Source organism: Ovis canadensis, chromosome 18, assembly GCF_042477335.2.
Source record: "Ovis canadensis isolate MfBH-ARS-UI-01 breed Bighorn chromosome 18, ARS-UI_OviCan_v2, whole genome shotgun sequence".
In the NCBI taxonomy this organism is placed as follows: domain Eukaryota; kingdom Metazoa; phylum Chordata; class Mammalia; order Artiodactyla; family Bovidae; genus Ovis; species Ovis canadensis.
The window spans coordinates 36815323-36839931 of record NC_091262.1 but is presented as its reverse complement, the minus strand read 5'-3'; the positions used below and the strand labels follow the sequence as shown (position 1 = coordinate 36839931).

Here is a 24609-nt window from a genome sequence, read left to right as displayed (position 1 = left end):
CTTCAACTCTCTTGCTTTTTCCATGATCCAGCAGATGTTGGCAATTTGATCTCTGGTTCCTCTGCCTTTTCTAAAACCAGCCTGAACATCTGAAAGTTCATAGTTCACGTATTGCTGAAGCCTGACTTGGAGAATTTTGAGAAGTACTTTACTAGCGTGTGAGATGAGTGCAATTGTGCAGTAGTTTGAGCATTCTTTCGTGTTGCCTTTCGTTGGGATTGGAATGAAAACTGACCTTTTCCAGTCCTGTGGCCACTGCTGAGTTTTCCAAATGTGCTGGCATATTGAGTGCAGCACTTTCACAGTATCATCTTTCAGGATTTGAGCTATTTAGCTCAACTGGAATTCCATCACCTCCACTAGCTTTATTTGTAGTGATGCTTCCTAAGGCCCACTTGACTTCACATTCCAGGATGTCTGGCTCTAAGTGAGTGATCACACCATCATGATTATCTGGGTCATGGAGATCTTTTTTGTACAATTCTTCTGTGTATTCTTGCCACCTCTTCTTAATATCTTCTGCTTCTGTTAGGTCCCTACCATTTCTGTCCTTTATCGAGCCCATCTTGCATGAAATGTTCCCTTGGTATCCCTAATTTTCTTGAAGAGATCTCTAGTCTTTCCCATTCTATTGTTTTCCTCTATTTCTTTGTTTTTTTTTTCTTTTTAAATTTTAAAATCTTTAATTCTTACATGCGTTCCCAAACATGAACCCCCCTCCCACCTCCCTCCCCACAACATCTCTCTGGGTCATCTCCATGCACCAGCCCCAAGCATGCTGCACCCTGCGTCAGACATAGACTGGCGATTCAATTCTTACATGATAGTATACATGTTAAAATGCCATTCTCCCAAATCATCCCACCCTCTCCCTCTCCCTCTGAGTCCAAAAGTCCGTTATACACATCTGTGTCTTTTTTCCTGTCTTGCATACAGGGTCGTCATTGCCATCTTCCTAAATTCCATATATATGTGTCAGTATACTGTATTGGTGTTTTTCTTTCTGGCTTACTTCACTCTGTATATCGGCTCCAGTTTCATCCATCTCATCAGAACTGATTCAAATGAATTCTTTTTAACGGCTGAGTAATACTCCATTGTGTATATGTACCACAGCTTTCTTATCCATTCATCTGCTGATGGACATCTAGGATGTTTCCATGTCCTGGTTATTATAAACAGTGCTGCGATGAACATTGGGGTACATGTGTCTCTTTCAATTCTGGTTTCCTCGGTGTGTATGCCCAGCAGTGGGATTGCTGGGTCATAAGGTAGTTCTATTTGCAATTTTTTAAGGAATCTCCACACTGTTCTCCATAGTGGCTGTACCAGTTTGCATTCCCACCAACAGTGTAGGAGGGTTCCCTTTTCTCCACACCCTCTCCAGCATTTATTGCTTGCAGATTTTTGGATCGCAGCCATTCTGACTGGTGTGAAGTGGTACCTCATTGTGGTTTTGATTTGCATTTCTCTAATAATGAGTGATGTTGAGCATCTTTTCATGTGTTTGTTAGCCATCCGTATGTCTTCTTTGGAGAAATGTCTATTTAGTTCTTTGGCCCATTTTTTGATTGGGTCGTTTATTTTTCTGGAATTGAGCTGCATAAGTTGCTTGTATATTTTTGAGATTAGTTGTTTGTCAGTTGCTTCATTTGCTATTATTTTCTCCCATTCAGAAGGCTGTCTTTTCACCTTGCTTATATTTTCCTTTGTTGTGCAGAAGCTTTTAATTTTAATTAGATCCCATTTGTTTATTTTTGCTTTTATTTCCAGAATTCTGGGAGGTGGATCATAGAGGATCCTGCTGTGATTTATGTCTGAGAGTGTTTTGCCTATGTTCTCCTCTAGGAGTTTTATAGTTTCTGATCTTACATTTAGATCTTTAATCCATAACAAGACAAGGGTGTCCACTTTCACCGCTACTATTCAACATAGTTCTGGAAGTTTTGGCCACAGCAATCAGAGCAGAAAAAGAAATAAAAGGAATCCAAATTGGAAAAGAAGAAGTAAAACTCTCACTGTTTGCAGATGACATGATCCTCTACATGGAAAACCCTAAAGACTCCACCAGAAAATTACTAGAGTAATCAATGAATATAGTAAAGTTGCAGGATATAAAATCAACACACAGAAATCCCTTGCATTCCTATACACGAATAATGAGGAAGTAGAAAAAGAAATTAAGGAAACAATTCCATTCACCATTGCAATGAAAAGAATAAAATACTTAGGAATATATCTACCTAAAGAAACTAGAGACCTATATATAGAAAACTATAAAACACTGATGAAAGAAATCAAAGAGGACACCAATAGATGGAGAAATATACCATGTTCATGGATCGGAAGAATCAATATAGTGAAAATGAGTATACTACCCAAAGCAATTTACAAATTCAATGCAATCCCTATCAAGCTACCAGCCACATTTTTCACAGAACTAGAACAAATAATTTCAAGATTTGTATGGAAATACAAAAAACCTCGAATAGCCAAAGCAGTCTTGAGAAAGAAGAATAGAACTGGAGGAATCAACTTGCCTGACTTCAGGCTCTACTACAAAGCCACAGTCATCAAGACAGTATGGTACTGGCACAAAGACAGACACATAGATCAATGGAACAAAATAGAAAGCCCAGAGATAAATCTACATACATATGGACACCTTATCTTTGACAAAGGAGGCAAGAATATACAATGGAGTAAAGACAATCTCTTTAACAAGTGGTGCTGGGAAAACTGGTCAACCACTTGTAAAAGAATGAAACTAGATCACTTTCTAACACCTCTATTTCTTTGCATTGATGGCTGAGGAAGGCTTTCTTATCTCTCTTTGCTATTCTTTGGAATCCTGCGTTCAAATTGGGTATATCTTTCCTTTTCTCCTTTGCTTTTTGCTTCTCTGCTTTTTACAGCTATTTGTAAAGTGATAACCAAAATCTTCTATCATGCTGACTTATAACCCTAGAATGCTTTTGATTCTAATTTCGAAATTATGGAGGAAATTATAAACCATGGTTTAAGATTGTATTTGAATTGACTTTAATACAGGAACAGAAAAACTGTGGAAACTTAGAAAGAGTGACATTTTTTTTTAAAGTGTATTAGAACTTCAGAAATAATTTTTCAGATGCATTTTTAGCAATTGTTTCATTTTTGTGATTTAAATGAAAAAAAAAAACCTAATTTTGAAAAACTTAACACTGAAAGGAAAGCACTTATTTGCTGGTGGCAGCTATGGTTATGTCTCATAACTACTGGTTATGACCATACGGTTCGGGTCTATACCCCAGTGCCGTTTGCTATATCCTGATTGTGAGGCACTAACTGGAATCTTGAATGTTGTGCCTGAAAATCTAAACCTAAAATGTAAGTGTATCTCTACTAAAAATCCCACTACAACTGAAGCAAAGTGATATGAAAAAAGAGCATTTTATTTCATGAATTCTCAAAATATAAACTACCATTTTAGACACATTCCTTCTCCAATGACTTTTTATGGTGAACCTATCATGTACTAGGATGTGGATATAAGGATACAGGAAGGTTATCTCTTGGTTCCCATAATAAGTCAGTAGTAAGGGTTTTTAAACTCAGGTATCTGGTGGGCATTTTTCACATCCTACTTCACTTTGTCCAACTGAACACATGCTGAACCCACACTGCCTGGCCTCTACTGATGTGGCATGCTTTGGTTACAATTTAGCATGAAAATGAATGGCCACTTTATGAAGAGGAATAAAGTAAAATGCAAGTTATTTTAAAGCTAAGGACACTGAAGTTCTAATTCCCCAAGCAGGAATCTGCCAGCTTATTCTGGAAATAATTCCTTTGGCTCAAAGCAGCTGAGCTGCAGAAATATGACTTCCAAGTTTTTAATTTCATTCTAATTATTATTTGTAAGAGCTAATGGTTATCAGGAGTATATAAAAATTCAAGAACATCATTTCACAATTATGTATTTTCTATCCATTACAACATTCATAACACCCTGAAATTGAAGATTTTTGAAGCCATAAATTTTATGAATATATAAAAAACATATGTTGATTCCACATGAGGATACAGTAAAAACATTAATAAAATTTCCCTGGAGTTTATAGCATTATAATTTATTGCATTCATTTGCTGATATATTGACTCAAATACTAGTGTCTTAAAAACTAACAAGCATGTGTTTTGAAGAATAGAAATATATTAATTTTTTAAAACAGTAGTTAACTTAAACCTGTCTTTCCCATGGTTGGCACTTGACTAGAATATCAAATTACAAATTTCTGCAAGCAAAAGAGTCATTCTGGCTAGCATATGGTCCACAGTGCAAAAGAACTATGTGTATTTAAATGTAATCAAATTCTGAAATAACTTTATCCACAAAGAAATACATAAGCAAAATAGCCACACTCATGTCCTTTCCTAAACCATGAATTTAAAGGACACTGACAAAAAGAGAAGGCACTGAAATGCTTTCTAAAACTTTGGGATAGCTTTCTGTTGGTTTTTATGTAACCACCTCCGCATACCTCTTCCAAGAAAAGTTGACCACAAAAGCTCAATATTTATGAAGATTTAATGAGTCTCTAAGGCTGTTCAAGGATAAGGAGACCTGATAAGCTTTCCAGGGGAAGTAGATTTCTTTCTTAATAATCTCAGCATACTTCCAAAATTACAGTGAAACGTCTCAATATGCAAGTAGGTACATAAGGTTTGGGGCTGCCTAAAAGGTGCAGAACAGGAATGACAGAATTATTCATGACCCTGCTGCCTTTCCTCTGAAAAAATCTAATTTAATTTTTATGGAGAGAAATAATGTTACTGCCCCTGTTTTTTTTTTTTATCAGAGTCATGGAAAGAGTGAGTATATCACAGGCCTGGCCTTGTATCAGGAACTAAGCTGAGAACATAGATCCCCTCATCACACACTTGTCTTCCTGTAAACATCCTAGAACACACTACACTCTCATTTAACTTTTTTTTTTCTTATATTTGGTAAAGAATCTTCCCTACTTTCAAATATGTATTCAAATTGGATGAGCTCAGTTCAGTTCAGTTCAGTTGCTCAGTTGTGTCCGACTCTTCAGGGAGCAAGAAAAAATTTGGAGAATCTCAGGACCAAATGTAAATTTTAAAATATAGGTTAAGATGTGTACATAAACAGACTAAAAAATACTGCTTAAGTCCTAAAAAAAAAAAAAACACTAATTCAAGAATGACTTGAAATACAATAGCAATATTTAGGATAGAACTGTTTTGGGGTCTCTGCAATTATTTGTGAAATATTTTAGGTCCAAATAAATGTCAGAAGGATGCAAACTCATGCCTACACCAGTAAGCTTCATCATTTCTTAAAAGTTTTCTTCAGATTTAAGAAACATGTCATTACAAATTTAGTGGAAGCCCCCTGCCAAACCTACTCAATCCTATTCCCCTGCCTCCTGCCCCTTGGTGAGAAGTAACCAAGTAAATAGCATCATAGTTTACATAACCTTCCACAGCTTGATTTTTTTTGTCTCAACACTGTGTTTCTGAAAATATCCATGTTGATAGATGCAATTCTAACCCATCCATTTTTATGACTCTAGAGTAATCCAGTTTATAAATACAACTCAAATTCATCAATCCTTTTTATTGATTGATTTTCTTAAAAGTCTATGAAGGTTTATGTTGGTTCTGCAATGACCAATCTTATACTGTCACCTAGGGTACTACATTTGCAGGCTTCCCTGATGGCTCAGCAGTAAAGAATACAGCTGCAATACAGGAGACATGGGTTCTACCCCTGGGTCGGGAAGATCCCCAAAGGAAATGGAAACCCTGTCCAGTATTCTTGCCTGGGAAATCCCATGGACAGAGGAGCCTGGCAGGCTACAGTCCAAAGAGTCACAAAGAGTTGAATACAACTGAGTGACTCAGCAACAACAACAAAGTGTACATTTGCACTAGTTTCTTAGGATACACACTCTAGTGGATCTGTTCCGTTGTGGGCATTTACAGCTTCACTAGTACCAGATAATGACACACTGTCCTTTAAAGTGGGAATACCAATTTTCATTCCCATTAGTAGTACAGAAAAATTCTTGTTTTTACATATCAAGGCCAATACTTGGCATTTTTAAACTGAAAAGTTTCCCAGTTTGAAGAATATGGAATATCTCACTTTGTATTTTTTTTGCATTTTTGTTGTTAGGTTAATATTTTCATGTTTTAGACTATGAAAGTTCCCCTTCTGTGAATTTCCTGTTCATATCCTTTTCCCATTCTTCTACTAGTTTGCTTTTGTTTTATTGTATTTCAGTATCTCATACACTAATTCCTTATTGGTTATATTCATTATCAAGATTTTCTTCCACTCTATGCTTTTCTTTCTTTTTTCTTTTTTTGGCCATAACACAGGGCATGCATGCAGGATCCTAGTTCCCTCACCAAGGATTAAACCCTGACCCCCCTGCAGTGGAAGTGCAGTGTCTTAACCACTGGACCACCAGGGTAAGTCCCTATAGTATATATTTTTATGATACAAAGGTGTTTGCTTAGTCTGCTTGAATTTATAAATATTTTCCTTTGTAACTTATGCCCTTTGTGTCTTAGTTAAGGACACAAAGCTCACCCAGAGATCATACAGATATTCTATATATTATTCTTCTAAACGTTTTCAAGATTCACTTTTCATAAGCAGATTTTAATCTACCTGCAATTTATTCTTTAATGGATTGACATTTTCCTATATTTTCCCTTTGGATATTAATAATCATATTTGAACCCCACGTATGGAATATTCATCCTTTCTCCACCACTTTTTAAATTGCCATAAGGTTGACAATACAGAGCACTTCTTGTATCGAGGAATCACATGGATCCCTCAAATTGTCTTCTATAGTTTGTACCTTCTTTCCACCCACCTCACCTCTTCTTTAATACCAGGCAATTACGGATGTGCTCTACATGTCTATAGCCTTTGCATTTCAAGAATATTACATACAGTTCCGGCAGGGAGCGCGGTGAGAAGCAGATGGCGGCCTTCACCCCGGCGCCCTCCAGGTCCTCTGGCCTCCGGTGGGCAGGTGAATTAGGGGCCCCCAGGCCAGGACCTCCTGAGGGCGGGTGAACCGGGGGCCCCTATGCCGGAACCCCCGGTGGGTAGGTGAACTGGGGGCGCACTCACTCGGACAGCTTGGGCTGTGTCTTGCGGGGCCTCAGAGCTCTCACCACCACCACCCACTGGAAGCCGCAGCAAACCTGACCCTCACCCTCACCTCTGCAGCCTAGTGGCGGCGGCCGCCCAGAGCCCGGATCTCGCTGACCAACCACCCGGTTTCTTGGCCCAAGGCTGGCAGGACTTAGGCCAAGCCTCTGCCAGGTACCCGCACGGATTGGATACCTGAGGTGACCGCTCACCGCGTGGGGGCTGACAAAGGCTTTAATGACACAGAAGGTGAGCGGAGCCGCGGTGGGTGACGGGTAGAAATTAACGGTTCTGCAGTTGGTGGTGATTCTACCAAGACCTTGACGTCGAAAGATACTAACAGAAATGATGGAATAACTTACCCCATGCAGCCAATAGTTACTGCTCATCGCCCTTTGGGAAGATTTACTGTCCATTATAGAAAGCCTGTGTCTATAATATGAAAAAACTGCTCTCAACTTTCCCCTCAACCTTTCAAAAGAAAACTATCTAGGCCTTCTAGATGCAAAGAGGTTGCTGAAGTATGATAAAGTCAAGTTATAAAATCACCTGTCTTGTAAATGACCTTTTTTCTTTTTTAAACCATAGAAAAGACATGTCTTCTGGAAATGATATTTCTAAATGAAGTTGTTTGACCACCTCTAGAAGTGACCTCAGTAGCCCCCAAGGTCCACGTTTGTCCAGTGGGTTAGAGGATATGGAATGGATGACAGTGAGGAAGTAAAGCAGGTTCTAGAGCAGACTGGCCATCCTTAGAAAACATTTCCATATTATAACCATTGTTTGTGTGTGCGTTTTATTCCTCACTACTGTATAAATATAGTTGACAATAAGTACTTTTTGGCAATAACTAGTCTTTCTAACGGAGAAGGCAATGGCAATCCACTCCAGTACGCTTGCCTGGCAAATCCCATGGACAGAGGAGCCTGGTAGGCTACAGTCCATGGGGTCACTAGCAGTCAGATATGACTGAGCAACTTCACTTTCACTTTTCACTTTCATGCATTGGAGAGGGAAATGGCAACCCACTCCAGTGTTCTTGCCTGGAGAATCCCAGGGACAGGGAAGTCTGGTGGGCTGCCATCTCTTGGGTCGCACAGAGTCAGACACGACTGAAGCAGCAGCAGCAGCAGTCTTTCTAAATGTTCTGAAGTCCTGATATATGTTAAAACTAGAAGTAGTAAAAAGACATTTTATAAACATCTTTATGTTAAAATTCCTTTGAAATATTGTTGGGGGGGCAGTGGTTGTGGCCAAACCAACCTCTTTGAACACTGCATTCATTGTATCTATGTACTGGTTGAAGGTTGGGGTGGCGGGGGAAGGAGGAAATTCGAAGAGCTCGGGGCAAGACTAAGCACTGTGTTTTTTATGTTTGTGCTGTGTATATAGTGTATATAAGGGACAAGTGAGTTCTAATTTACAACATTTAGTCTTTCTAGATGTTAAAGAGATTGCTAGTGTAGGACAGAAATAGAGTTAGTAAATTAATACATTTTGTACATTTTGTGTGAAAATTTCCAGGGAAGATTGTCTTCTGAAAAATTGAGCTTTATTGGCCTCTGGGTTGGTGGAGTGGAGAGAGATGGGAAGGGGGTTGGTCTTAGGCTAGAATGCCTGTATTTTGAAGATATTTTCAGATTATAACTGTTTCATATGCACAGTTTATTCAAGACTGCTCTGTATATAGTGGACAGATGAGGTCCTTATTTGAAACATCTAGTCCATCTAGATGTTTAGAAGTGCCTGACATAGGTTAAATGTAGAAATCATAAAATATCATTTTGTAAATATCTTTTTGCTCAAATTCATAGGAACTATTGTCTTTGGGAGTATTTAATGTTAAACCACCTCCATGAGCAAGTATACTGTTGTCTGTATTTGTTCTGTGGTTTGGAGGAGGTGGGAGAGAAAGAACTGCAAAAGGTAATATGCCAGTGTGTTCATACCTGGACATATTCAGACCAAACCATTTTCTGCATGTTATATGCATTTTGTTTGGTGGTGTATATAATGGACAAATGAGTCCTAATTGTGCAACATCTAGTTTCCAGATTGAAGGCAGGAGGAGAATGGGATGACAGAGGATGAGATGGTTGGATGGCATCACCGACTGAACGGACATGAGTTTGAGCAAACTCCAGGAGGTGGTGAAGGACAGGGAAGCCTGGCATGCTGCAGTCCATGGAGTCAAAAAGAGTCGGACACTACTGAGCAACTAAACAATAACAAAGCCTCTACTTTTGTAAACATCTTTTTATTAAAATTCCTGTGAAATATTATTGTTTGAGGCAGGTGGCCAAACCACCTCTTTGAACACTGCATTGTATTTGTGCACTGGTTGAAGGCTGGGGGTGAATGAGGTTGCCAGTGAATGACAAAGTAGTCAGTAAAAAAATTAACACATTTTAAGTAAAATTAGCACATTTTGTACACATTGTGTGGAAATTCATAGGCCAGCTTGTCTTCTGTAAATGACTTTTGGATATGAATTTGTTCAGTCACTCTAAGCATTACATGCCTGTACTTGTCCATTTGATTGGTGGTGGAGAGAGGAAGTGAGGGAGGGAATCGCTCAAGCCAAACTGGTCATGTTTAGAAGGTACCCTAGATGATAAGCACTGTTTCGTGTCTTCTCTTGTGCTCATGCTCAGTCGTGTCCAACTCTTTGTGACTCTTTGGACTATAGCCCACCAGGCTCCTCTGTCCATGGGATTTTTCAGGCAAGAAAACTGGAGTGGGTTGCCACTTTCCCCTCCAGAGGATCTTCCTGACCCAGGAATCAAACCCACATCTCCTATGTCTCCTGCGTGGCAGGTGGATTCCTTACCTGATGAACTACTGGGGAAGCCCCCAAATAATTATTATTTCTTGTCTTGTTCAAGACTTAGATGAGTGAAGGTTTATTTTGCAGTGCTGTGTACACAGTGGACAAGTATCTAGTCCACTTTTACAAGTATCTAATAAAAGACAATATCTAGTCTTTTAGATATTTAGAAGTGTTTAATGTGTTGAAAGTAGAAGTAGTAGAATAATGCTTCTTATAAATAGCTTTTAAAAACTGATGGGAAATACTGTTTTTGTAAATGGGATTGTTAAACCTCGTCTCTAAACAGTACACTCTGTGTTTGTCCATTGGGTTGAAGAAGGTAGGAGGGAAGATTGCAAAGATGTTTTGCTGGTGTGTACTAGAAACCTTTTAACTTATCCATTGCTGTATGTGTCACATGTATCTCATTTACCTTTACTGTATATATTATGTATGTACTGGACAGATGGGTCCCAGTTTTACAATAGCTAGTCTCTAGATATTAAAGAGGTTGCCAATATATGATCGAGTGAAGTTGTTCAGCCGTGTCCGACTCTTTGTGACCCCATGGACTATCCATGGAATTCTCCAAGCCAGAATACTGGAGTGGGTAGCATTTTCCTTCTCCAGGGGATCTTCCCAACCCAGGGATCAAACCCAGGTCTCCCACATTGCAGGCAGATTCTTTACCAGCTGAGCCACAAGGGAAGCCCAATGCATGATTAAAGTGGAGTTAATAAATTAATATGTTTTGTATACTTTGTGTTATAATTAACTGAAAGGCTGTCTTCTGAAAAGGAAATTGTAAATCACATCTAAGTGAAACACGTGAGTATACTCCACCCACTGTTGGATAGAGGGCAAATAGGAGGAATTGGGAGAAATGAAGGGTTCTAGGCTAGAATATTCCTTCATAGAAGACACTTGGATATAACCATTGTTACATGTGTGTAGTTTATTCAATACTACTGTGTATGCAGTGGACAAACAAGTCCTTATTTGAAACATCTAGGTTTTCTAGATGTATAAAAGTATACAACCTATGTTGAAAGTAGAGTTAAAGTAACACCTTTTAAGTATCTTTTCTGTTAATTCATAGTAATGGTTGTATTTGGGCAGTGGAATTATTAAACTTGAGTAAACTCTCCAAGAAAAGTAAGTTAATTGGATGGTGGGGAAGCAGGGGCAGGAAAGGAAGTACAGAGAGAAGCGTTCTGTGCCCATCAGTCTTTATACAAGTTCAGACTATATAACCATTATTCTCTTTATGCATTTTAGTGAATACTGCAGTGTTTTAATCATAATTTTGCCAATATCTTTATCTAGAGACCTGTTGCCATTTTTGTACTTTCTGAAATTTTTGTTGCTAAGAAAGTCAGGATTACATTTTTTACCTTCCAGATTGAGTTGGTATAGTATATTCTTAGTTATCAAAATACTCATAGCCTTGGGACTTTGAAATGGTAAATATTCATGGTGTATGAAAAACAAAATACATAACTAACTGTATGGTCATCCAGGTCATTGCATCTATCAGAGGTTCAATTCTTTTTACTGCTGTGTAGTATTCCATGGTATTGATATATTATAGTTTGTTTACCTGTTCACCCACTGAAGGGCATGTGGGTTGTTTCCATTTTGTGTGTGTGTGTGTGTGTGTGTGTGTTTTGATATTATGAGTAAAGCTGCTGAAAACATTCAGGTTTCCATGTGAAAACAAGTCTTCATTTCTCTGGGATAAACGCCTAGGTGTACAACTGCTGGGTTGTACAGTAGTTACACGTTTAATTTTTTAAGAAACTGCCTGTGGCCATTCTGTTTTATCTTCTCACTCCCAGTATAGGAGTGATCCAGTTTATCTGAATTCTTACCAGCATTTCATGTTGTCAAATTTTTTATTTTTTTAAAAAAGCTATTCTGATACATATGTAATAATGTCTGATTGCGATTTTAATTTGCGTTTCCCTAACAGCTAGAGATATTAAACCCATTTTCATGTACCAATTTACCATGTGTGTATCCTCTTTAGTGAAATAACTGTTCAGCTCTTTTGTTCATTTTCTAATTGGATTCTTTGTTGTTGTTGTTTTTTTAATTGTTGACTATTTTGTTCTTTGTTTTTTAGTTTTTTAGTTTTTTAATTTTAAAATCTTTAATTCTTACATGCGTTCCCAAACATGAACCCCCCTCCCACCTCCCTCCCCATAACATCTCTCTGGGTCATCCCCATGCACCAGCCCCAAGCATGCTGTATCCTGCGTCAGACATAGACTGGCGATTCAGTTCTTACATGATAGTATACATGTTAGAATGCCATTCTCCCAAATCATCCCACCCTCTCCCTCTCCCTCTGAGTCCAAAAGTCCATTATACACATCTGTGTCTTTTAAATATAAATCCTGGTTCTTTATCAGCTACAATGGTTTGTAAATATTTTCTTCCATTGATCTAGGTAGTAATACTACATTTTGGCTATGTAAGTCTTATATTAGGTGGACTGATTCCTTTTACTCTTATTTTTTTTCAAAATTGTGTTAAGTATTCTGTGGCTTATACCTTTTGATATAAATTTTAGAATAATCTTATTTAATTTACAAAAATAAAACTTTGTAAGAATTTTGAGTGAAATAAATCTATAAATCAATTTGGGCCCAGCTTTATGCCCCACTTGTCTCCTAGAATATTGAAATCAGAAGATCCTTGACTGAGAAATCAGAGCAGCACAAATAAAAATACCTAAAAAACATCATCAGGCAATGAGATAGACCAGCCACCTCTCTTTAAAATTAAGCTCATACCTCTTTTCCTTAAATATGAACAAGAACCAACAAGGATCACCAGAAATCTTAGAAAAGTCTTTATTATGAAATATCATGACATAAACAAGACAGAAAACAGTAATTCAAAAAGAACTGAGACAATGCAAGGGAAAGAAAACCACACCCTCCCCCAAACTCTATTTATATGCTGAGAGATAAAAGAGAAGATGTTGCATCTGAAAACCAGGGACAGACTGCTTTAAAAAATTATAAATTAAGGAACAAAAAATATCTCAGAGAAAGAGGAAAAACAAAACTACTGAGAGAATTGGAATGTAAGTTCAGGTAAATCTCCCAGAAAGTAGGGCAAATGGACAAAGAGAGAAAAACAGTTAGTCTAATATCTGCATAATACATACATATACAACTTTTTAAAAATTATAAATAAAAATTAAAACTTAAAAATACCTTTTGGTTAAAATTGTAAAATCTCTAACATAGTTTTCAATATTCTTCACAAAATTACCCATTCTTACCTATCCCCTAGAGCCATACTATAGTCAAGAAGGCTGTTTAAAATCAGTCTGGGATTTATTAATTCATTCATCTATTCATTAATGGAATAAAATATACTAAATTTCCACTACATACCAGTGGTAATGTGGGACACAGCACAAAGGGGAAAAATACATCTATACCACCTAAAATTTTGTTTCAATTATTTTACAAATTTTTTAAAACACAATAAAATAAACCCTCTGATAAAACTATATTCACAAGATCCTATAGAAGCACAGAAGTACTGCATCTAACCTAGAAAATGGTAGAAACTGCCAACAAATGCTTTAAGGAAGAAATGGAGATTCAAAGGAGTTTCCAAGGTCAACTATGTGTTAACAACCAAAAGGAGAAAAAAGATGTTTCAGGCAGAAAGAAGAGCATTGACAAAAGATGTGAAGTGATAGGTGAGCACACATTCACCGTTTACCCACTCAAGTAACAATGTTTGTGTCCTAATCACATGTTAGATGTTAGACCTTAGAGTGGTAAAGTCAATGTCCCTTCCCTAAAAGGAGTCTTACCTGCCAATAATGAGAAGCATAAGAGAGGAACATCAAAGTTAGACTCAGACGTCAAGATAGATTTCCTAGATGAAGATGACCATGAAGAATAAGTAAGAATTAGCCATATATCACACTAAAAGAGACACAAAAGAATACATGACAAGATGTAGATGATTAAGACAATAGATACACAAAGAAGGACCAGGTTTAAAATGAAGGAAAGAAGTAAGGTAACGAATACAGCATAGCAGTATTTTCAAACATCATTAGAAAATAAATTAGAAAAAAATGCCAGTGGCAAGGATCTTGAAAATCATTCTCAAACACACAGGAAAATAAATAGATGAAAGTGGCTGGAGTAAAAGTAGATGAACAGAAATAACTAGCATTCATGAAAAAGAGGACAGAACAAAAAGGCAAAAACCAGCAGTAAATGATATAATAGAAGAAAATTTTTCCTATAATGAAAAAGGATCTAAATCTGTACAATAAAAATGGCCACCATGTGCCAAGAAAAAATAAAAGAGACTAATATATAGAAACAACATTGTAAAACTCTTGAGAGAAAAAGCCTTCCATAGGCAGCAAGGCAGAATAAATACGTTATCTACCAAAGAAGAGCCCCCCAAAAAAAGCCAGCCTGAGAGGTCTATGAGCAACACTGTATGCCAAACTTGTGGATAAAAAACTTCTGAGGCTTAAGAGGGAAAATTTGTGTCTCAGGAATTGCATACCCAAATAAGCCATTCACTGTTTATGTGTGAAGTCAAGAGAAAAACATTTTCAGATATAGAAGGATTCATAAAGTATAAGACCTACAACTTTTTCCTGAAATTAAGAAAGCTATAAAGTCTTACTGCTTGAAGTGTGGTCCACAGACAAGCAGCATTGACATCACCTGGGAATTCATTAGAAATGAAAACTCCTGGGCCCCACTCCAGACCTACTGAATCAAAGTTTATATTTTAACAAGATCCCTAGGTGATTCATATGTGCATTAAAATTCCAGAAGCACAACTCAAAACATATCCCTGCCAACAAAGTGATGATTCAGAAAGAAGAACTGAAAGTACTGACAATGAACACTGAAATAATATATGTACACAAACTCAATTAAGTTTCGATGATGGTTTGAAATATGATTATGAAAGAAAAGATAAAAAGGGGATAAATGCTGCCAATAAATTGAGTGTAAGATCCCAAGTTATAATAACAAAATCCCACTGAGTGGAAATGAAAAAGAAAAGCAGAGAACATGCATTGACTTACAAATAAGAAGAGACTGGTATTTTATTATTGGCATTGATAGTTATAAAGCAACTGTTAAAGTATGATTTTGAAACATCTTAAATTTAATCATCAGAAATATAAAAACAAAATGGCTCAGCAAGTAAAGAATTTGCCTGCAATGCAGGAGACACAAGAGACTTGGGTTGAATCTCTGGGTCAGGAAGATCCCCTGGAGAATGAAATGGCACCCCACTCAAGTATTCTTGCCTGAAAAATCCTATGGACAGAGGAGCCTGGTGGGCTACAATCCAATGTGTCACAAAGAATCAGCCACGACTGAGAAACTAAGCACGTATAATTTTGAAATTACCAGAGGTAAAGTTCAGCAAAATGAAAGAATGAAAGATTTTAAATAGAGAAGGTCATCCAAGCACATATATTGAACTCTCTCCCTCTTATAACTACCTAGTGAAATAACGAACAAAGCATATTAATAGGTTAACATCTCTACATCATAGCTAAAAATTCATAGAGGTTATACACAAGCCAGAAATTTCAATATACATATGAATAATACTGAATTAAAGGATGGTACACGAATATGCTATTCACTTACACAAAAGAGAAGCCTGCAGGAGATGCAGGTTCAATCCCAGGGTCAGGAAGATCCCCTGGAGGAGGAAATGGCAACTCCAGTATTCTTGCCTGGAAAATCCCATAGACCGAGAAGCCTACAGTCCAGAGTCATGGGGTCACAATGAGTCAGACAAGACTGAATGACTGAGCATGTGCGCGCACACACACACACACACACACACACACACACACATCTCTTCAAACAATGCTTGCATCCTATGCTCTATCTCACTTTTCCTTTTAGGACTCCAATTATACATGATTTAGACCTTTTCATCTTATATCCATACCTTTTCATCCTTGTTCTATGTTCGTTCATTTTCCCTGTGTAATTTAGCCTGGATATTTCTACAAATCTACACTCTCTTCTGCTGTTTCTAATCTGCTGTTATGTCCATCTATTTAGTTTATGATTTTAGTTATCATTTGCTTCTATTCTCAAATTCCCATATAATTCCACTTTATGGATTCCAGTTCTTTGGTGAAATCCTATATCCTTCCATCTATTTTTGTAAATATTTATTACAAGGATTTTGTTTTTTAATACACAGGTCCTAGGACCTATTTCTAACTCTAGTACCTATTTCTATCATCTGATTTTCCTCTTGTTCTTGTCTCATGGTAAGACTGGTAATGTTTTATTGAATTATGGGCATAATCTATAAAAATTTGTATACTCTCTGGTTGGTGTCATCTTCCTCTAGGATGTTTTTTAAGCTTCTTGGGGGCAGTTGAAACAGCAACAAATTTCATTATTCAAGTTAGGGTTGAATTAATTAAGACTTGGTTTCAGTCTTTGTAATATCTAGTTTATTTAGGATTAGATTTCCCTTTCTCCTAGGGTATAGCCCTTCAAGGATACAAACTATCACGTGAGGTGTTTACCATAGCTTTGAACTCCAATTTTTATGTCCTAGGAGAAGGAAATGGCAACCCACTCCAGTGTTCTTGCCTGGAGAATCCCAGGGACGGGGGAGCCTGGTGGGCTGCTGTCTAGGGGGTCGCACAGAGTCGGACATGACTGAAGCGACGCAGCAGCAGCAGCAGCAGCAGCAGCAGCAGCAGCAGGACTATGAAACTGCCAGTAAATCTGGTCAGTTTCTCAGCCTCTTAGAAGCTGGTTTCTGCTTGACTTATCTGCCTCTTACTGCTTAAAAACTGGTAAATGCCTGGATAAAAAATATGACTCAAAGTCATTTTCTGCATATCACTGCCTTCAGGGATCTGGCAGTCTCAAGTTCTAAGTCCATGATTATTTTTTACTTCTCAGTTTCTGATTCCCAGGCTCCCCTGGTGGCTCAGCTGGTTAAGAATCTACCTGCAATGCCAGAGACCTGGGTTTGATCCCTAGGTTGGAAAGATCCCCCAGAGAAGGGAAAGGCTACCCACTCCAGTATTCTGGCCTGAAGAATTTCATGAACTCTATAGTCCATAGGGTTGCAAAGAGTTGGACATGACTGAGCAACTTTCACTTCTGGTTCCAAATTACCCATCATTAGACTGCTAATATCTGTGATAGTTTTATTATATCCAAAGCATGGTCCAAAGTGAAGTGAGACAAATAAGGACTAAAAAGTAGATTTTTATAAACCTACATGAATTCCATTTAAAGGCAAATCTTTTAATCTAAGATTATGTCTACTTTTTTATGTCTATTTTTGCTTAAATGCAAAAATTCTGATTGTAATTCTTTCTTGAAAAGCCTGTGTTGGTGGACCATAGTTGAATTTTTGGTTTGTTTTTATTTTTGCCTTTATTTGACCAAATAAAATATTGACAACCTATATCAGTTCCAAATATGCTTTTTCTTTTTGGACAGTTTCCTAGAATTTGAAATCCAAAAATCTGAGATTCTTTTCCACAGTCTACTAATCCACCTCTTTCTTCAACACTGGCCCTTTCTGCTTTCTCCCTTATCTACTGTTTTTCAGGAATAAAAGCCTCTTTTCATTTCCTGCTCCAGCAACTTTTCATATGCTGGCTCCAGTATCTGGATTTTATGGCCCATTACCCTCCACCCTCATATAATTCACTTCCTCTAAGCAGTCAGGTCTCAAAGAAAGACTCTCAGTCCAGAGGACTTCCCTGTGTTGGCATTATCTACCCCCTTGACAAAATGTTAATTTCATATAATTTGATTACATACTTGTCTATTGTTTGTCCCTCTAGATTAGAAGAACCATCAGGGTAAGTGCTGTGCTAGTTTATTTTTTTAACTTATTCATTTGGCTGTGTTGGGTCTTAGTCGCAGCCTGCAGGATCTTTATTGCGCCATGTGGGATCTTTTGCTGCAATGCACAGACTCTCTAGCTGTGGAACTGGGTTTCCGGAGAGAGAGCCAGTAGTTGTGGCACGCAGACTTAGTTGCTCCATGGCATGTGGGATCTTAGTTCCCTGACCAGGGATTGAACTCACATCCCCCACATTGCAAGGTGGGCTCAACCACTAGACCACAAGGGAAGTCCCTCTGTGTTAGTTTAATTCACAATTGTTAAACTCCTTGCCCATACCAAGGTATAAAAAACATTTTGGAGCTGGAGACTTGGGTAGTATAAGGATTTCTGAAGATTTCTTTGAGAAATCTATGCTGGGAGCCTAATCCTCAGTCTGCTGTAACAGAAAAAGAAGAGACAAGAGCTTCGATCTGCTAACCCCCAGTCAAGAGGAAGAAATTTTGGGAATGCCAGCTGAAGAGTTCAATAGGTGTCTCTTGCAGTTGGTTGGTATCTAATTCACACTTGAGATACATAAGAGCTGAGAGCTCAGCTGCAGTGGACTGTGTAAGCAGAGAAGTGTTGCTATATTGGCTCCTAGAACTGGGAAGTTTCTTTAGCAAAGTTCAAGGAGGGTTTCCAATGAACCAGATGTGGACTGCATGCAAGACAGTCAGTGTGAGTTGTCTTAGGAACAAACATACCAAGACAGCTGCTGAGAGGGTGAGTATATATAAATAGGGAGAGGTTGGGACATGTCTAGGTGTCCTAGAATAGGAAAGAGCAGCATTACCAAGTTAGAGGATTGCGAATACCACATCTCAAGTGAACTGCACGCAAAGAATCCCAAGGGATTGGGTGGGTGGGTGGCGGGGGGCGGAAGGAGGAGATAATGTCTCAGAGAAATCCATCAAAGTGCTCACAATAGATAAAAAGTAGCTTTGAATACCTCCTAACAAGATAGTATCAATACCTGCTCCCTAAATTAATGGCGGGAGCTTCCCAGGTGACTCAGTGGTAAAGAATCTTTCTGCCAATGCAGGAGATGAGGGTTAATAATTGGGCTGGGAAGATGCCCTGAGGGGAATGGCAACCCATTCCAGTATTCTTGCCTGGGAAATCCCATGGACAGAGGAGCCTGGCAGGCTACGGTCCATGGGGTCACGAAGAGTCAGACACGACCAAGCAACTGAGCACACACACACACACAAAGTCATGGCAGCACTCTACTCCTCCTCCTCTACTCTTGCCAAAATCTCTTTTTCTGAGTATGTACAGAGAAGGCAGAAAAAGCTGAAGAGTTGCCCTTCCTAACTTGAAGCCCTTCCAGTAGCAGCCAACCACATTTAGGAGAGAAAAGACACAAATTCACACTGAGATAGACCACTTGGAAAAAATCATATTCTAGGCAAAATCAAAGCACTTTTTGAATACAGTAATAAGCATGGAAGCATTTTGGTTGTATGACAACAAGATGAAAATGACCATTCATGGTCCTTAATATATTCCTCTTATTCTTTTTAACAAATACAAGTACATACCATTTTTATTTTTTAATTTTGCCTTTATCTCTTTTGCCAGTGGATAAGTGGAATTTATGGTGTTGAACTGATCCTTGATTTGAATAAGGACCATTTATACCAGTGATTCAAATGGAACCTTGATCAAAATTTTGAGGCTAAGTAGTCTCATCTCCTCTATTCTTTCTAATTATTGCCTTGGCATTTATCACAGGATATATTTTTTATGGGGGCAGGGCATGAGGGATGATGCCAAGGAAATATAAAATGCTCTAATATATGGGGTTTGGCTTTTATATTCAGTTGTTGGTGATTGGGGAAGTACATACCACTTTTAAAAAGTAAAAGACAAACACAAATAAACCCCACTCTTTTCCTATTGAAAGTGAAAGTGTCAGTCACTTCCAACTCTTTGGGACCCCACAGACGGTAGCCCGCCAGGCTCCTCTGTCCATGGAATTCCTCAGGCAGGAATACTGGAGTGGGTTGCCATTTCCTATTCCAGGGCATTTTCCTGACCCAGGGATCGAACCCAGGTCTCCTGCATTGCAGGCAGATTCTTTACCATCTGAGCCACCAGGGAAGCCACTAAATATTTAGACATTGCAGCTGTTATACCACCAGCACAGTACTTCCGAAAGCCATGAAGCCAAGTTGTCTTCCCAACACCGCCCATCCAAAGGGGCTGACGTCCCATGGAGAAGAGCAGATAAAGCTGCCACTTACCTGCCAGTCAAACATCTCCGCAGAGAATATGAGGCTCCTCCCCCACAAGTCCTCGAGCAGTCACTCCAGTCTCCCCAAGCGTCCCAGTTGCTATCTTTCTCTTCATCTGAACGAGTGTTTCTTGAGGTCTGGAAAGTGGAAAGCACAATAAATTATAGACAAAATGCTAGAGATATCCCAAAGGCTTTCCTAGTTTTCCCAGACTCTTAGTCTAAGCTGTTCACAAACACTAAAGTTGCCTGAAAGTGCTTTGCTTCAGAATGGTTACATCAAACACACACAATAGTTAGGGTTTTAAAAAATATATTTATTTATTTGTTTGTCTGCACTGGGTCTTAATTGCTGGTACACGGGATCTTCAATCTTTACTGGGGCATGTGGACTCTTAGTTGTGGCATGCAGGATCTAGTTCCCTGACCGGGGATTGAACTGGGGCTCACTGCATTGGGAACACAAAGTCTTAGCCACTGGGCCACCAGGGGAGTCCCACACATAAGATAGTTTTATATGGAAACTAGAGGCACATGAATACCTTTCCATTTATGAGGGTTTTATCCAGATGGCTTTCTAGCTCAGATTTAAGTGTGATATTTTATCATTTCAACATTTAAACACATTGGCTAAATATTAACAATAATATTTATTATTATTAATTTTTTATAGCTTACATAGCAGGGTCCTAGCTTGTACCTTGGAGAAGGCAATGGCACCCCACTCCAGTACTCTTGCCTGGAAAATCCCATGGATGGAGGAGTTTGGTAGGCTGCGGTGCATGGGGTCTTGAAGAGTCGGACACGACTGAGTGACTTCACTTTCATGCGTTGGAGAAGGAAATGGCAACCCACTCCAGTGTTCTTGCCTAGAGAATCCCAGGGACGGGGGAGCCTGTGGGCTGCCGTCTATGGGTTGCACAGAGTCGGACACGACTGAAGCGACTTAGCAGCAGCGGCAGCAGCGGCAGCAGCAGCAGCAGCTTGTACCTAAGGCATTCTCACCTCTGTCTGTCATATAGACTGACAAACTTCAAGGAAACCTTTGTGCATGGGGATTTGTGGAACCCCCTGAGAGAGGGTCCACCCCAAGAAGACAAAATAGATAAAGCTTCAGGGTCCAAGAAAATAGAGAAAGTTCAATTATGAATACAGTTGGTTTAATTTGTATTCTGGACTTGCCACCATTGATTTATATCAATTGTGTGTGTGTGTGTGTGTGTGTGTGTTTGTATTAGTTATTCAGTCATGTCCGACTCTTTACAGCTCCATGGACTGTAGCCCACCAGGCTCCTCTGTCCATGGGATTCTCCAGGCAAGAATACTGGAATGAATTGCCATTTCCTCCTCTAGGAAATCTCTCTGACCCAGGGATCGAACCCAGGTCTTCTGCATTTCAGGCAGATTCTTTACTATCTGAGCCACCAGGGAAGCCCTTATATCAAGATACATTAGAGAAAAGAGAACTGGGAGAGTTTAAAATTTTTTAAATATATAGATGGATATAGGCTCAATGGTAAACAATCCATCTGCCAGTGCAGGAGATGTAAGAGACATGGGTTCAATCCTTCAGTCAGGAAGATACCCTGGAGAAGGAAACGGCAACCCACTCCAGTATTCTTGCCTGGGAAATCCCATGGATATGGGCACCAGGTGGGCTACAGCCCATGGAGTTGCAAAGAGTCAGATACAACTGAGTGACTGAGCATACATACACATAGAAATGAAAAGAAATGATGTGTATTACTTAAATAAAATCACAAAACTTTACAGAGAGGACTAAAGCAGAGTCAAAGAAATGGAGAAACATACCATAATCCTAAATAGCTGGAGTCAATACTGCAAAATGTTAATTCCCTCCAAATTCATCTATAAATTTATAACAACTCCAATCAAAATCCCAAAAGGAGGTTTTCTGGATCTTAACAAATGATTCTAAAGTTCAACCAGTGGAGTAAATGTCTACAAGAGCCAAGAAAAAACTGTAAAAGATGGGAAATTAGAAGGAAATTGCCTCAATTAAAAGAGTATAGAACTGGCATAGCAATAAGCATTCATATCTATTAAGTTTTCTTTAAAAGCCCAGAAACAGACCCAAGTATAAGAACATAGTCTAGAACCACAAGCCAGTGTGATGAACAGTTTAAAAGAAAACCATAGATAACTTCTTCACAAGATACACCAAGATTAATTCAGATATATTCCAGAAATCAATATTTTAAATGTGGAAACCATAAAATAGTAAAAAGTTATAGACTAAAAGTCACACAGACTTGATGTAACAAAGATTGTCCTAGATATATCAACCAAGGAAGAAATCCTAAAGGAAAAGACTAACAGATTTAATTACATTAAAATGGAAACACACATAGTATTTTCTATCTCACCTATAGATAAAGGGATAAGTATGTGAATATCCAGGTTTCCTAGGTGGCTCAGTGGTAAAGAATTCGCCTGCGAATCCAGGAGACATGAGAGATGCAGGTTCGATCCCTGGCTTAGAAATATCCCCTGGAGTAGGAAATGGCAACTCACTCCAACAGTCTTGCCTGGCAAAGCCCATAGACAGAGCCTGGCAGGCTACAGTCCATGCAGTTGCAAAGAGTCAGACATGATTTAGTGACTAAACACCACCAACAAATGTGAATATCCACACGAAAATGCAGCAATAAAAGCACAAGCATATGGGCTGGAAGAAAACCACCAAGATGCCTCTAAGGATGGAGGGAGCAGGACGAGGAGTGAAGGCTGTTGGAGTGCCGAAAAAGGAGTGCCAAAGGAACATTTTATTTTCTTCCCTCCCCCCATAAAAGATGTGACACAAACATGACAAAACATTCAATTTGATGAAGCCAGGTGGTACTAGAATGGATGCTAGTTTTCTCCAAACTTCTATGGATTTGACATTTCTTTTTAAAAATTGGAGGTTAAAGGCAATCATTGAACATCCATAGAAGTTTGGAGAAAACAAACACCCATTCTAGTACCACCTGGCTTCATCAAATTGAATGTTTTGTCATGTTTGTGTCAGATCTTTTATGGGAGGAGTGCCCAGAGAAAAGAGTCAGACATTAATTAAAATGTTAGCAGCCACTACCTCTAAGCGAAAGGATGCTGAGCAATTTTACTTCTTTTTTATTTGTGTCTCTGCATTTTGTAAAGTTCTTTTGTAAAGCCAACACTTTAATATTTTAATCGAAAACAAGCAAGCAAACAAACAAAACCACATCCTGTTGACATACAGAAAAGCTGAAATCAGACAGGACTTCATAGGTGAGTCCTATGTTAGAGACCAGGAGAGTTTATGCAGGAAACCCTGACATCTAATAAACTGTAGCAAGAGACTCCACTAGATATTACACAGATTTCCTTAAGCCTTTAGGCCAAGTTACCTCATCCAACCAAAAAAATAAATAAAAAATTAAGAGCAGGATCTGCAGAAAGGACCTTCAAATGTGAAATGAAGAAATAATGACTCCTAGCAAGGAGGAGGTTTTCCAATAATTTTTACCCACGTCTCACCAGTCAGTCGGTTTCCTGGCTCCTTACCAAGTCACCTATTTATAGCACAGTAAGCAGCCCTACTAGAGGCAATATTTCAGCAAAAGTCAAGTGAAAGGAAAGAATAAATATCTGGCAACTGATCAAGTCTGTCATCAGGGATAAGGGCTAATTAAACCCATATTATTTACTGTTCTAATTAGACCACTGTTCAGTTCAATTTTCTGCACCAAATGTCACCACACAAAACTGTGTCCTGTCTATAATGTAATATAAAATAAAGTTTTAATTCATAAAAAATACAATAAGCAGTTTAATACATTCATCTGGGCTTTTAGGTCGGTGAGTTCAAATCATTTTAGGTAAACATTTAAAATATACACAGCTGAAATTGATTTTTCATTTTGTCACTTGATATACTGATAGGTTGAATGTGAAAAGCTGAAAAACATCATCATATATATTTTAAAGTGAAAGTCAAGAGTTCACTGCAATATTGTTTTAATTTGTTTTTATTCCCACTGTCCCATCTGTTCAGTTTAGAGTTTCTTTCCATAACTTCTCCACCTACACTTACCAAAAAAAGTATCTTGATTCTAAAATAACTAAAATAGGCAAGTTATAAAGGCAGGTCTTGTGGTCTCTCTGATTGAATCAATAAGACATTTTTTTTTCCCCCTAAGAAAACAGAAAAATGACATCTCAAAGGGGTCCTCGAGTTTGTCTCCTCTCTGGCCATGAAGACAGTCAGATTCTCCTTTGAAATGCCACTGCTATTTCCTACCAGCCAATCTTCCTACCCATCTCATCTACTTTTCCTAGGAGTAGCAATGACATCCCATTTTATACCCACTTTTCATCTCTTCCATTTGATGCCAACAGCATGATGATAATGATGATAACACAAACATTTAGAAAAATAAAACCTCTTTTGGAGCTGAACAAAGTGCCACAGGGTCATTTCTGAACATTTATATT

At 38.4% G+C, this 24609-nt stretch overlaps 1 protein-coding gene across 5 annotated transcripts in view; it reads right to left on the bottom strand.

Annotated features, from left to right (window-relative positions):
* ADAMTSL3 (ADAMTS like 3) overlaps positions 1 to 24609 on the bottom strand; it is a 387010-nt gene that overhangs the window by 246390 nt on the left and 116011 nt on the right. For all 5 annotated transcript variants that reach the window (XM_069558966.1, XM_069558965.1, XM_069558968.1 and 2 more), the window contains exon 4: positions 20141 to 20268. In XM_069558966.1, the coding sequence (XP_069415067.1) occupies positions 20141 to 20268 (128 nt within the window). The remainder of the gene's footprint in view (positions 1 to 20140; positions 20269 to 24609) is intronic.